The sequence below is a fragment of the Ranitomeya variabilis genome, chromosome 1, assembly GCF_051348905.1.
Source record: "Ranitomeya variabilis isolate aRanVar5 chromosome 1, aRanVar5.hap1, whole genome shotgun sequence".
Taxonomy (NCBI): domain Eukaryota; kingdom Metazoa; phylum Chordata; class Amphibia; order Anura; family Dendrobatidae; genus Ranitomeya; species Ranitomeya variabilis.
In genome coordinates this window covers 366,302,560-366,318,594 of record NC_135232.1, presented here as the reverse complement: position 1 = coordinate 366,318,594, position 16,035 = coordinate 366,302,560, and the positions used below count along the sequence as shown (strand labels likewise).

Genomic DNA, 16,035 nt, shown 5'->3' with positions numbered 1-16,035 from the left:
TGCAGAGTGAGATCTACAGTACATCAGTGAGGTGTGCATTATACTGCCAGCCAGAGTGGCTCAAGCCACAGTGCAGGGTGGAAATATTGCCTGCCTCCGGGTCAGGATACATTGCAGAAATATACAGCATTCAATGCAGCAAGCAGCGCTTTTTATATATATATAAACTCCGCATAAAGACACATCTGTTATGGCAGTGTGCACACCCCATGTTTGTGACACCCATATTCAGAACCCATGTGATAAGAATCCTAAATAACCTGATGTGTATGAGCCCTTATGTCTGATACACTGTTACTGCACAAATCCTTCAGTCTACGCTGCACATACTATTCTCCACTAGGGGGTGCTACAGGCGCATTTTGGTTTTAATCAGCAGGGTTTTTTTGATGAGCAGATATAAAAGCTACAAAGGAAACTGCATATATGCAAATCTGCAGAAAAACAAATATACTTTACATACATTGGTTCGTTACAGCAGCAACACTCACATTAACACAGTATGTGCGATTGTCTTATAGAAACATGGCAAAAGGTTAGAGAACATTTGTAAAAAGGATCAGTACGGGGTTTTTAAATAACAAAATGGAAGCACTATTATTATTATTATTATTTATTTATATAGCACCATTGATTCCATGGTGCTGTACATGAGATGTGACATGCAGCACGTTCCTGAACATGTTGCATGAACCTACATGAATTTCTCCCTTTTTTGCAGTTTTTATGACTGGTCTGACATGAGGATATCTGATATAGGCAGGCAGACAATATATGTCACTGATTGGCAGCTTTCTGCCTATGCAGTGTACACAAAAGCTGCCAATCAGTGTTGTGGGCGGGGTTATACAGAGCTCAGCATTCAGAGAGCTGCAAATAAAACAGTGATTTTATTAAAACTGCAGCAAGCATTCCAGTAAGTGATATATAGCTGGAATCAGGATCTCTGCCCCAACATCTTGCTGTTCTCAAATGCGATAGCAAAAACTTGCTTACAGATTTCCTTTAATGTTTAAAAATATTTAAAACGGAACATTAGGGGGATTCCAAAGATGAAAGTATAAAGTGCAAAACTTTTTTCCTTAAACCCCATTCGTTATGTAGGACACGGTATTGTATTATAACGAATGTGACATGACAAGTCTGCGGTCACACTAGCAGTATTTGGTCAGCATTTTATCTCAGTATGTGTAAGCCAAAACCAGGAGTGGAACAATTAGAGGAAAAGTATAATAGAAACATATGCACCACTTCTGCATTTATCACCCACACCTGGTTTTGGCTTATAAATTCTGAGGTAAAATACTGACCAAATACTGCTAGTGTGACGGCAGCCTAATTCTGAATACACTGGATAGCGAGTAAACGTTGAGAACAGGGGGTGCAGGTTATTCCATCACAACTTTCCTTAGACTAACTCATTTACTTCTACTCTATAAATGGTCTCCTCACATTTTACATAACCGAAGTGACAAAGAAAAGCCAAAATCCAGGGGAAGCCTGTGAGGCCAAAGCTCCTGCGTGCTGGAAACACCTCCTGAAGTGACCAACCTCCGTGCATCTAGAATCAGACACGTCACGGTCAGTACAAGGCAGCCATGCATAGCTAAACCAATTCACCTGAGAACATAGCAGGCCATGGAAATGTTGTGCTGTTTCTGTGTGAGCAGGACCCTTGTGGGGAAAGTCGTATACAGTTATTTCTCATGAGACAAAAACCTCATCCAAGCAGTTCTACCCTCAAATCAGCCAAAAAGCAGCAGCAGTCCATCAGTGGCAAAACGCTGGTTTACTCACCCACATTGTACAAATGTACGGTATATCACACAGCTTCACAGAATTCCATAAATCACTCATTATATTTAAAGAAAGTGACGCATTATGTTGTTAAAATCTAAGACTTACCAATCTGAGACACATTTGTCGGACCTTAGACTGTTTCCCATTTTATGCCACCTCTTGACGCACACTAGTAATAAATCTGCTCAATAAAGGCTATATTCTCGCACGGTTTCTGTCTGAATACCCCAAAAACTGTATTCCAACGGGAAATTCAACAGAGCTATTAACTTGGCTGACTACCTGTTTGTGCATGTCTTAAAAAGATGAATATTACCAGGACAAAGGCCAAACTGTGCCCACAGTGATCCCATTGGCTTCCTTCCATAGAATGGTTGTATCAGAGGTTCCCCTTGGAAAACAATTCATCAAGGATTGTGACAAAAACCCAAATTAGTGCTCTGCGGAGACCACTATATTAATACGACCCTAGCCACAGACAGGTCCCATTTTATTGACAATTTTACACTGTGTCTGGCAAGGTTCATCATTCCTAATAAATATGTCGAAAATCATGACAATGATCTGTGCACAAATTTTGGTGATACAAAAGCTAGAATTCTGGTGCAATGGTAACATTGTCAGGGGAATGTATCAAAGTATGGAGATCTCACAACAGTAGTGGGTGGACTATACAGTGGAAAAACAGCTGTGTTATATGTAAAGATGTGCCAAATTTAGGAAACATTGATACATTTGTTGGAAATAATGGTAACACGGTCAGATGCAAAACTGACTTTAAAAAAATCGTCATATGGCAATGTCCCCTTGCGTCTTGGCATGAAAAGTATTATTCTTCCATGAAAGGTTCACCCAAACACAGGCAACATTGACCCAAACACAGGTAATGTGCCACAGCTACATCGTAGCATAGTGCAGCTGAATGGGATCTTTACACCGCGCACACTGCACACCGTGAGGATTCTTCAGTGTCGGCACTGGGAGCGGGCTTTCATGCATACAGTACTTCCAGCCACATTCCAACTAGACATACTTGCAATGAGCGAGGTCATGCATGTCTAGTAGGCATGTGAGCGCATGTATGCAAATCACATACATGCGGTCACGTGCCCGCCACACCCAGCACCAGCACCGGATAATTCTCACAGCGTGCAGTGTGAGCAATGTGAGAATTCATAAGTCTGCAGTCATATAAAGTGATGGCAGACTTGTAGCCTAAGACCAGACAACGCTTATAAATGATTTGTATATTGTATGTTAGCAGTTTCTCCCCACAATAGAAACCTCAGTGGTTTCTCCATATGCCTTTCTACATTTGTTTCCCTTCAACTTCAACTACCAGATTGGGCCCTATTTTGGAATTGGGCCTCAATAGCGGTACTGCCCTGAAGAAGACCCTTAATTGGTGATCCAAATACATCCATACATCAATGGTATTTTCTAGACCTCTAATATAACAATATATAATTAGTATAAAATTGTGCCGTATTTTAGTTCCCATAACGTGATCAATAATGCTATCTAGAAGCCTTTCATTGTAATTTTAGTTATACCACTTCATCCCTGAAAAGAGCACATAAAACATGTGGTGGGTAAGAACAAATAAAATGGATTGTTTAATGGTATATACAGTATACAGTGATCCTGAAAATCCAACATACGCTGTATCTTATGTAATCTAGCAACAGTTCTTGTGTTTTTGTATAAGAGAGGAGTTTCCTAGGCTCACACAGATGTGCAGCGTATTATCAGCCCACAAAGTAAAGACTAAGCAGGCACGCAGAATTTGCCTTATAGGTGTATTTGTTTATTCTAAGAAATGTATCTAGAAAAAACACCTTTTCTAAGCAAAGCCTCTGACACTGCTGTTCAGGTACTCATCCTACGTCATAGTGATTCAAAGAGATTTTCCTCAACATTGCCAATGGACATGGCATGGAAACTGGCCATCAGTGGACAGTCTATAGTTGGTCTGCTAGGTTGAGATTGCTCAACTCTTTCCAGACAGCTAGAAAATATATTTTTACACATTATCTCACTTTATCTTCAAATCTGTCTCCTAAGCTCAGTATATTATTAAAAGAAAGAAAGGAGTCATTTCTCTTGGTATACCAGAGATTGGTGAAACCATGAAAAAAACTGTGAAAATGATCGCTTCCTTCAAAAGTCTCTCCAGCCCTGACTCAACAACTGGGGGCATCTCAGTAAAGATTGACAAGCATGGTGTCATCATGGAGCATGACGGATTTGCTCTGTAAAAACAAAATTGCAGGACAATTTATGTGGACATCTTAAATGGAACCTGTGACCAGAAAAACTGCTATAGACCTGCAGATATGGGGTTAATCTGCAGGTTATTGTGTTATTATGCTGGCTGACACCTGCACTTAGGTAGAAAATGAGCTTTATTCTCTGTAATAGCCAATCGGATGTGTACTGAACCGTTCAAACCAGTGCACCCTATTGGTGGCCGAGTAGTTCAGTGCACCTTCCCACCTACTTGTTTTTATCTATCTCCACCCTCCTCTTTCTTGACTGACAGCTCTGGCTTTATAGGAGCGAGTAGAGGGCGGAGACAGATGAAAAACTAATATGTGGGATGGTGCACTGAACTGTTGGGCACACCAAGGGCGCACCAACTTTCATCTACGCTTTGCCGCTGTTCTCTTGCATAGTGAGGGGTAACAGGTACCACTGTACAGTGAAGAACATTGGAGGAACCACAGCTCTGAATCAGCCCCTTCCTTCACATCATCAGTGCCAATCCCAGAGGTTGATTACCATTTCCCACCCACCAATCACAAAATAATGCCATATTCTAGAAACATGCCACCTTCTCCCATCGATGCCCAAGCAATGCTCTAATATGATTCTGTTTACCTACATTGCATCTTCATCGATATGGAGTCGATCAGTAAGTGACCGTCACTGTTATGATATGTTTTATGACCCGTTGTTCTGTATTTGGTCTAGTTTTCTATCTTACGCATGCCATCACCTTTTTGTCCCAAATGCCTTCTTGTTTGCTGTGGTTTGTAGCCAAAAATAAATGGAGCATATGCAGAAAAGTACCAAAGACACTGCCCTCAGCACATAGCAACTAGTAAATTGTTTGTGTTCATAGAGGTAACAAAATTCGCAATTCTGCAGATGCAGTCAAGCAGGAACTCCACATTCAGGGATGTTTACCTTCTAGGCAGATTTCTGTATGCTTGTTGTCTTTGGATGCACCAGCAGTTACCCATCTGGGTAAGATGGAATGACTGTCTATCCTATGAGTACAAAATGGCAATAAAGACATATAGACTATTGTGTACAAATAAATTGGAACATATTGTTCATTTTTATGTGCACACAAAGCAAATGCACAGTGGGTTTTTCATCCAGATTTTCCTGCGTATTACACTACCTGCATTGTGGGTGAGTAGCACATTAACATGTGCTGTGGATTTTTAAAATGCAACATGTCAATTTTTCCTGCAGGCCCATCACCATAGAATTCACCCTTTGCAACGGACAGGGTGACAGCGGCGTCCAATCCTGCAGCATTTTTGCAACAATAATTGAAATAAAATCCACTAAATTTAATCTGGATTTTGCCACTGTGGAAATTCAGCAGTAAAATAAGTTCCATGTGGCCATGACCAAAGGATATCCCTACTGTAAATAGGAATTCCATAAGGAGTATTTGCCATTTCAGATATTTTCAAAACAAACTCTCCTGTGTGTGTACATGATGTGAATCCTGCTTTTTTCACCAGTTTTCCCACGACAGGCTCTGTCTTTAATTTTCTGTTCTCTCTTAGCTGATGAGTGAAGACTAGTTGTTATGATGTCTCCTATAAACGGTGTACAGAGAGAGATTCCTACTCTTGTTTTTCTTTAGCACATGAGATAGAAGCAGCATTGTCATGGAAGATAATCTACAGTACTACAGAGCAGTGTGGCTGTGAATCCAGCACTGAAGTGAGATAAAGCAATTGCTCAAAGCTGCAGCTCTATCTGCCTGTGTTCTTGTCTTTCACTGTGCTGAGTACTCTTCACTCCTTGTCGATCGCCCATTAACAACCGAAGTACTCAGAGGAAGCCCATTCCAACACCAATGCATGTAGACAGTGGCTTAGTTGCTGTGGAATGAGCCAGAACATTCTGCATGTGATGTTATAAAGAATGCTGTCCATATTTTTACTCGATTAAATTCACAAGTGTCTGTTGAGATCATAATGATCAAAAATCTTTATGGTATAGCTATTTAGCTGGGTTTTTTATTTTTTTGGCCGTGATTTTCATAAACCCTATTTTTTATGCTGCAGTTATGTCATAATTATCAAAATCTCTGCAACAAATAAAGAAAGACGTATGGAAATACACCGATAATGCCTAGTTCACCCCAAAAAATTTACTGAAAGCCAAATGTAGTAGAAATATATTAGGAAATCCTTTTGTGAACACGAACAATTGAGGATTAAAAATTGGAAATGGAAGAGGTAGAATCAAAGACTCATCTGGTGTGGGAAAGATGTCCTAGATAACAGGACATTGACCATTACACCCAGTGACCTAGTTGGCTTTCAAAGAAGCTGACACAATCTATCTTGGTTCAAGGAACTTCCAAATTGGAGATCGCTGTTGTAGACCCAATATCAAAAAAGTTGGGTTGGGGTGGATAGCGGTATAAAAATGTGAAAAGGAAATACTAGTGCCCAGAGGTAGAAAATTTCTAAGGTGCCATGAGATATGGGGATGTACAACTGGATGCACATTGACCTACACTCCTTATAATAATATAATAATAATTTTTATTTATATAGCGCCAACATATTCCGCAGCGCTTTACAACTTATAGAGGGGACTTGTACAGACAATAGACATTACAGCATAACAGAAATCACAGTTCAAAATAGATACCAGGAGGAATGAGGGCCCTGCTCGCAAGCTTACAACCTATGAGGAAAAGGGGAGACATGAGAGGTGGATGGTAACAATTGCTTTAGTTATTTGGACCAGCCATAGTGTAAGGCTCGGGTGTTCATGTAAAGCTGCATGAACCAGTTAACAGCCTAAGTATGTAGCAGTACAGACACAGAGGGCTATTAACTGTATAAAGTGTATGAGAACATGATGCAAGGAACCTGATGTGTTTTTTTTTTTTTCTATTTTTAATAGGCCACACAGGGATAGTTAGGTTAATGCGTTGAGGCGGTAGGCCAGTCTGAACAAATGCGTTTTTAGGGCACGCTTAAAACTGTGGGGATTGGGGATTAATCGTATTAACCTAGGTAGTGCATTCCAAAGAATCGGCGCAGCACGTGTAAAGTCTTGGAGACGGGAATGGGAGGTTCTGATTATTGAGGATGCTAACCTGAGGTCATTAGCGGAGCGGAGGGCACGGGTAGGGTGGTAGACTGAGACCAGAGAGGAGATGTAGGGTGGTGCTGAGCCATGGAGTGCTTTGTGGATGAGGGTAGTAGTTTTGTACTGGATTCTGGAGTGGATGGGTAGCCAGTGTAATGACTGGCACAAGGTAGAGGCATCGGTGTAACGGTTGGTGAGGAATAGGATCCTGGCAGCAGCATTCAGGACAGATTGGAGCGGGGAGAGTTTGGTAAGAGGGAGGCCGATTAGTAGAGAGTTACAATAGTCCAGACGAGAATGAATAAGTGAAACAGTAAGAGTTTTTGCAGAGTCGAAAGTAAGAAAAGGGCGAATTCTAGAAATGTTTTTGAGATGCAGATAAGAAGAGCTAGCCAGTGATCGGATGTGGGGGGTGAATGAAAGCTCGGAATCAAGGATGACCCCAAGGCAGCGGGCATGTTGCTTTGGAGTAATGGTGGAACCGCACACGGAGATGGCAATGTCAGGCAAAGGTAGGTTAGTAGAGGGAGAGAACACGAGGAGTTCAGTTTTTGACAGGTTCAGTTTCAGATAGAGGGAGGATATGATGTTAGAGACAGCGGTAAGACAATCACTGGTGTTTTCTAAGAAGGTCGGAGTGAAAGCAGGAGAAGAAGTGTATAATTGGGTGTCATCAGCATAGAGATGGTACTGGAACCCAAATCTACTGATTGTTTGTCCAATAGGGGCAGTATACAAAGAGAAGAGGAGGGGGCCTAGGACTGATCCTTGAGGAACCCCAACAGTAAGGGGAAGGTGAGAGGAAGAGGAACAATGCCACTTATCACCCTGAAGGACAAATAGTCACACCATCCATGTTGAAGACACTTGCAATGTACGGTATGTGTGTCCTCCCAAGAAATCATAAGCATTCTTTCACACCCAGACTGCCCTTACAGTGAAACTTGTGTCTTCGAGGGTCTTACTTTACAATGAATATCTACAGGATAAAATGACCTGCCAACCTCTTTCTTTATTCTGCTCTCGGCAGCCTGTATCCGATGATCCATCTCTTCTTCTAGCTCACTCAGCTGCATGGCTGCTTTGTCCTGGGCTCTACAATTGAAAATCAAAACCATCAGCAAACAAAAACTGTCAGATTCTTCCCATACTTTCATTTATTGACAGAAAAGAGGGCACAAAATGGGTTTTTTTTGCAATGTAACTGGATATTATTTTCTCAATGTAATACTGTAGCGCTCACTGTGAGGTTACAGAGGGTGTGAATACAAATGCTATCAGGGAGACAGAAAACAAAATCAGGACCATAATACTACCAGCCCTTTAGTGTAAATCCAAGGATTTGCCTACGTTACTCCATGGGCATGTTAAATTTGGGCACCATGAACCTTATTTTGGACAGGTCCACAGGTTCACCTAGCAATAAAGCTGGCACCTTAATACTTTTAATAATAGCTATCCATGCTATCATACATACATTACAGGGATGTGCGTGAGTCCTCCATTTACACACCGGGCCCGATTCATCATTGCATTGCCACCAGTTTTTTGGCGTGAACGCCTCTCAATTACTAATTTTGGATTCACGAAGATTTGCGCCTTTTTAAGTTGTCTTTTGTGGTTTAGTTGGTTATTTTATATTTACGTGAATGTGGCTTCTAGATATTTTAGACAGATGACTGAAATGTGACATTAAAAAAACACACCAATTTAGCAGAACTATACTCCAGAACCTCCTCCCCGCCCAGCCCAAGTGATCTGCATGGCAGTTATTTTGGCATATTTTTAGTGTCAATTTATGAATGTGCAACTTTTGTAACTTTCTCTGTCGGGCTGTAGAAATACCACTACAAACTTTGCCCCACAGTTTACTCCAGAAAAAATGCTTGGAGTGATTTCTGATAAATCTTTAAAAGCTTCCCAGTCTTCTTAATGTAGATAGGACTGTCTAACAATGACAGAACTCATATGATCTCTTTAACCCCTCAACAACCACTGCATAGTCTTTACTACAGCAGCCCATAAGGGGTATTATTCTGAAAGCTCTCAGTTCCACATGTTGCACAGTCCACATGCTGCTCAGTCCACATGCTGCTCAATCCACATGTTGTACAGTCCACATGCTGCACAATCCACATGCTGCTCAGTCCACATGTTGCATAGTCCACATTTTGTACAGTCCACATGCTGTTCAGTCCACATGCTGCTCAGTCCATATGCTGCTCAGTCCATATGCTGCACAGTCCACATGTTGCACAGTCAATATGCTGCTCAGTCCACATGCTGCTTAGTCCACATGCTGCATAGTCCACATGCTGCTCAGTCCACATATTGCTCAGTCCACATGTTGCAGTCGATATGCTGCTCAGTCCACATACTGCTTAATCCACATGCTGCTCAGTCCACATGCTTCACAGTCCATATGCTGCTCAGTCCACATGTTGCAGTCGATATGCTGCTCAGTCCACATGCTGCTTAGTCCACATGCTGCACAGTCCACATGCTGCTCAGTCCACATGTTGCACAGTCCACATGCTGCTCAGTCCATATGTTGTACAGTCTACATGCCGCACAGTCCACACGTTGTACAGTCCACATGATGGTCAGTCCACATGTTGCACAGTCCACATGCTGCTCAGTCCACATGCTGCTCAGTCCACATGCTGTACAGTCCACATGCTGCTCAGTCCACATGCTGCACAGTCCACATGCTGCACAGTCCACATGCTGCTCAGTCCACATGCTGCTCAGTCCACATGCTGCTCAGTCCACATGTTGTACAGTCCACATGCTGCTCAGTCCACATGCAGCCCCCCAGAGTCCTGGTTCCTGCAGTAATATTATTCCTCCACCAGGGGGAGTGATATTACGTCTGAAGGCAATAAAGGAGATCTGTCCAGGTATCACAAACACACCACACACTTCACACTCCAGTCCACTCCACTAGGGGGAGCAAAGGGTTCTATCTACTAGGCCACTCCTCACAGTTAGGTAAAACTGGTGGGTTGGTTAGAAAGTTAGAGAGTTCCTGGCTGGAGATTGAGAGAGAAAGGTCTCCAGGCCGAGCTGTCTGGAGTGACCTCCAGCAGGTCCAGACTTCGGTCTGAGGAGGATGAGGGTACACAGAGCTGCGCCTGCACCCCATGCGGCAGCATCCTAGGAAAGAAACATTGAAAGGAAGCGTGTTCTAGTGAGTGAGAAACGAAGGCATAGCAACAAGTGGACACCAGAGAGGATAGTAGACGTGAGGAGCTGCATTCTTCTGGTGCACGTTCCGGTAGCCAGGATACCGAGGGAGTAAAGTGCTCTACGCCATTGCTTCAGAGACTGGCAGGACAGTCAATTCCAAGTTGGCTGCCCGACCTAAAATACCTAAGAAGACAGGTGGCAACTTGTGGGGGTCGGGGCGTCTCTAGGGTCCATATAAACAAGCCTCAGGCCATCAGTCATACGGGTTTTGTTCTATCCGACCACGGGGAACAGAGAGAGAAGAGTAATAACAGTGAGGACTTCATTAGAGCTTAAGCAAGTGAGGACCTACTGTGTTACTGTGCGCATAGGAAGGCTATTGCATTCCACCTGGATAAGGAGACTCTGGATTTACCTTCAGACCGGCTGGACTCTGCCTACCCTGTGATTCGGCGCCCAGGACTGTGGACACTGAAGCCTTCAGTAAAAGGTAAACAGACTGCAACCTTGTGTCCTCGTTATTCACCGTGCCTTACACCATCACCATCTACACCTCTGGGAAGCCCTGGGGATACACTCCACCTGTGGGGAGGTATACCATCTAGCTGCCATTCCATCACCCCAGCGGACCCCTAAGCAGCGTCGGTCACCCTGACCGAATACCACAGGTGGCATCACGAACATCATACAAACTTCACCTTTAATTGGACACCCCTCAAAGGGCCACGGACCGGGTCGGGTCACCGTGACATTCCCCAGAACTGAGAAGGACCCGGTACCGAGTACCCCATTGCCCTAACGTGGGGGCGATCCATCTTTGGCGTCACGAACAGGATGTAGTTAAGCCTGAAGAATCGGGTCATGTGTGCCTAAGAACTGTGCCCGAGCTGTATTTGAACTGTGTTTCATTGCTGAGCTGTGTATCGCCATTACCGCAAACATTCCCGCCAAAATTGCCGCCATTATAGCGCCACGAGGAGCGCAGGAGAAGAAGAAGGGCGTGCCATGGGAGGAGACTACCAAAGCGGCGCCAAGAGTGACGACCGCCCCCTCCGACTACTGCTACGGGATGACAACGTGCTCAAGAGCCAAGGAGGACCGCCCCCTGATTTGCAACGGCAGGAACCAGGGCAAGAAGGAGCTCCACCCCGAGAAAATGGAGAAGCAGCGTGCGCGTGTGGCCGCAGAGAACTGGTAGTCAAGATGGCAGAGGGAGGTGAGCAGACCCCGGAGCGTGGGATGGAGCACGAGGACTCTCCCAGCAAGGGCCTGCAAGAACTGCACCCTTCACCGACGATGAATCCGGACCTCCTGCGGATAGAAGAGGAAGAACGCACCTGTCAGCTCGTGCGCCAGGAGCTGGAAGCTGTGGCCGGGTGGAAGAAGACCTTCATCGGGGGCCTCACCAGACATCTGTCGGCAGCCTTGTCTGTTCAGGAGCAAGAAAGAAGTTCCAGCGCTCCGAAGCCAGAAAGCAAGGCCCTGCCGGAAAGCAAGATGTTGCAAACAGAGATGACAATGCCGCAGCACAAGGCCCTGCAGCCAGCGTTCCAGACCCCAGCGGAGACAGAGCAGACTGGCACCGGAGGGACCGCATCTGAAGCAGGTATGAAGAACGACCCTGCCCTGATGACCAACACCACTCCAGCGACTGCTCGTGCCACCGCTACTGACTCCGTTCCAGTGACTGATCTTGCAGCAGCCGCTACCTCTGCTGCAGCAAAAGCCCATACTCAAGCTATGCAGACTTCCATCGCTGCATATGATATGACAATTCACGAGAGACAGACCAATGGGGTATATTTGGCACCGGGTGTGACCCTGGATCCTACCTTTCCCAGGCCAAGAAGGGTTATGTGCCAGGTAAAGCCCTGGAAGATATCCAAATAAACCTCGAAGAAACCGGCCATAAAATGTAAATAGTTAACTGTTCTTTGCTTTGCTGCTAAAACCCACCTTGGGTTAACTGTCATGATTCCCCAATGGCATGGGAACATCAGAAGCACAAAATAACAGACTAGCTCTCGGGTGATGGAAACTCAAGCTGACCGTGACCTAAATCTACCACACAACTAACAGTAGCCAGGGAGCATGCCTACGGCTGCCTAAATGCCACGCGCCAGCCGGAGAACTAACTACGCCTGGAAGAGGAAGGAACAGACCTGGCTTACCTCTAGTGAAATTCCCCAAAGATGATAGTAGCCCCCACATATATTAACGGTGAGTTCAGAGGAAAAGACATACACAGTATGAAGGTAGATTTAGCAAAGCGAGGTCCACTTACTAGATAGAGGAAGGATACAAAAGAGGACTTCACGGTCAGCTGAAAAACCCTTTCAAAAACCCATCCTGAGATTACTTTAAGACTCCTGTGTCAACTCATGACACAGGAGTGGCAATTTCAGTCCACAAGAGCTTCCAGTAACAGGGAATGAAAAAACTGTAAACTGGACAAAAAATACAAAACAAAAAGGACAAGAGTCCACTTAGCTGATCAGCAGACTAGTAGCAGGAACATGCAACTGAATGACTCAGGTTACAATGATGACCGGCAAGGAAGTGACTGGAGAGCAAGGCTAAATAGGGAACTCCCAAAACTGATGGAAACAGGTGAGCTGAGGGAGAAAAGCACACACAAGCCTCCAGTACCACCAGCCACCACCAGGGGAGCCCAAAAAGTGGATCACAACAGTTAACTCTTAAAGTGATCTCTTTGTTTACCCGGGATCCCTGTTGTTTCAAGTTTTACACAAGTTTTCTATTTCTCCAAAAGAACATTTGAATCATGGACGGTGAATGATTCACAAACTGTCCCTGTATATAGTTTGCACCTTCTTAAAGGTGCCCTCTACTGGTTTTACAAAGAACAGCTTTTTAAAGAGACTGTTTCAGATGACATCGTGAAAGTTCTTGCTGTTTTACAAGTTAATGATTGACTTGCAAATTGAATGTTTGCACTACCTCAGAAGAGACTTGGTTTCCTCTTAAAGGGAATGTTAGTTGTTGCACTTCGCCTAAAAGTGATAATGTTGCCTTAAATAGATAGATAGTAATAATGTTTTTACATAGTGATAGTATGTAGCCGAGAGTAAAATGTTTAATGATGTACTTTGAATAAAATTGAAGTTAAAGTAATTGCTAGGTTTTATAGGAATAAACTGAAGGAAAGATGCAGTAGGCCCGTGAGGGGTAGACAGATAGTCCTGCATATGTAGAAGAAGTGAGAATCAGGTGCACTTTGAAGTTTTATAGTACACCCTTAGAGGGTATTTGCACTTAAAGAAAGAAAGATACTGTTTTGTACTTGCACTTAGTAGATAGCATACCTGTATGGGTGATAGTCGTTCATAGTCAGTTAGTTAATAACTGTTAATTACTTAATTTAAAGTCATACGCACAATATAAATATGTTCTTAATTGTTTGCAGCGTTCAAGTGTTCTCACCTCCCATAAAGGGAAGCACTGTTATGTTAATTTCTTTTATAGCATTTCAAAAATTTTGTATGTCTTTTTTTTGCTAATGTATTTAATGTTTTGTTTTCCCAGCCCGGGGGTGCTGGATTTAACGGGGGGGGGGAGTGCAGCGCCCAGAGTCCTGGTTGCTGCAGTAATATTACTCCTCCACCAGGGGGAGTGATATTACGTCTGAAGGCAATAAGGGGGATCTCCTGTCCAGGTATCACAAACACACCACACACTTCACACTCCAGTCCACTAGGGGGAGCAAAGAGTTCTATCTACTAGGCCACTCCTCACAGTTAGGTAAAACTGGTGGGTTGGTTAGAAAGTTAGAGAGTTCCTGGCAGGAGACTGAGACAGAAAGGTCTCCAGGCCGAGCTGTCTGGAGTGACCTCCAGCAATCCAGACTTCGGTCTGAGGAGGATGAGGGTACACAGAGCTGCGCCTGCACCCCATGCGGCAGCATCCTAGGAAAGAGACATTGAAAGGAAGCGTGTTCTAGTGAGTGAGAAACGAAGGCATAGCAACAAGTGGATACCAGAGAGGATAGTAGACGTGAGGAGCTGCATCCTTCTGGTGCGCGTTCCGGTAGCCAGGATACCGAGGGAGTAAAGTGCTCTACGCCATTGCTTCAGAGACTGGCAGGACAGTCAATTCCAAGTTGGCTGCCCGACCTAAAATACCTAAGAAGACAGGTGGCAACTTGTGGGGGTCGGGGCATCACTAGGGTCCCTATAAACAAGCCTCAGGCCATCAGTCATACGGGTTTTATTCTATCCGACCACGGCGAACAGAGAGAGAAGAGTAATAACAGTGAGGACTTCATTAGAGCTTAAGCAAGTGAGGACCTACTGTGTTACTGTGCGCATAGGAAGGCTATTGCATTCCACCTGGATAAGGAGACTCTGGATTTGCCTTCAGACCGGCCAGACTCTGCCTACCCTGTGATCCGGCGCCCAGGACTGTGGACACTGAAGCCTTCAGTAAAACGTAAAGAGACTGCAACCTTGTGTCCTCGTTATTCACCGCGCCTTACACCATCACCATCTACACCTCTGGGAAGCCCTGGGGATACACTCCACCTGTGGGGAGGTATACCATCTATCTGCCATTCCATCACCCCAGCGGACCCCTAAGCAGCATCGGTCACCCTGACCGAATACCACAGGTGGCGTCACGAACATCATACAAATTTCACCTTTAATTTTACTCCCCTCAAAGGGCCACAGACCGGGTCGGGCCACTGTGACATTCACCAGAACTGAGAAGGACCCGGTACCTAGTACCCCATTGCCCTAACGTGGGGGCGATCCTCACATGCTGCTCAGTCCACATGTTGTACAGTCCACATGCTGCACAGTCCACATGCTGCTCAGTCCACATGTTGCATAGTCCACATGTTGCACAGTCCACATTTTCTACAGTCCACATGCTGTTCAGTCCACATGCTGATCAGTCCATATGCTGCAGTCAACATGTTGCACAGTCAATATGCTGCGCAGTCCACATGCTGCTTAGTCCACAAACTGATCAGTCCATATGATGCAGTCGATATGCTGCTCAGTCCACATGCTGCTTAGTCCACATGCTGCTCAGTCCATATGATGCAGTCGATATGCTGCTCAGTCCACATGCTGCACAGTCCACATGCTGCTCAGTCCACATGCTGCTCAGTCCACATGCTGCTCAGTCCACATGATGCAGTCGATATGCTGCTCAGTCCACATGCTGCTCAGTCCACATGCTGCTTAGTCCACATGCTGCACAGTTCATATGCTGCTCAGTCCACATGTTGCAGTTGATATGCTGCTCAGTCCACATGCTGCTTAGTCCACATGCTGCACAGTCCACATGCTGCACAGTTCACATGTTGCACAGTTCACATGTTGTACAGTCCACATGCTACTCAGTCCACATGCTGTACAGTCCACATGTTGTACAGTCCACATGCTGCTCAGTCCACATGCTGCACAGTCCACATGCTGCTCAGTCCATATGCTGCACAGTTCACATGTTGTACAGTCCACATGCTGCACAGTCCACATGCTGCTCAGTCCATATGCTGCACAGTCCACATGTTGTACAGTCCACATACTGCTCAGTCCACATGCTGTACAGTCCACATGTTGCACAGTCCATATGCTGCTCAGTCCACATGCAGCACAGTCCACATGCTGTACAGTCCACATGTTGCACAGTCCATATGCTGCTCAGTCCACATGCTGTACAGTC

The 16,035-nt window shown here is 44.8% G+C and overlaps 1 protein-coding gene across 1 annotated transcript in view; it reads right to left on the bottom strand.

Moving 5' to 3' along the window:
- The window catches only part of RASEF (RAS and EF-hand domain containing), a 108,125-nt gene that overhangs the window by 56,183 nt on the left and 35,907 nt on the right, over positions 1-16,035 (bottom strand). The window contains exon 3 of the mRNA XM_077248990.1: positions 8,160-8,250. Coding sequence (XP_077105105.1) covers positions 8,160-8,250 — 91 coding nt within the window. The remainder of the gene's footprint in view (positions 1-8,159; positions 8,251-16,035) is intronic.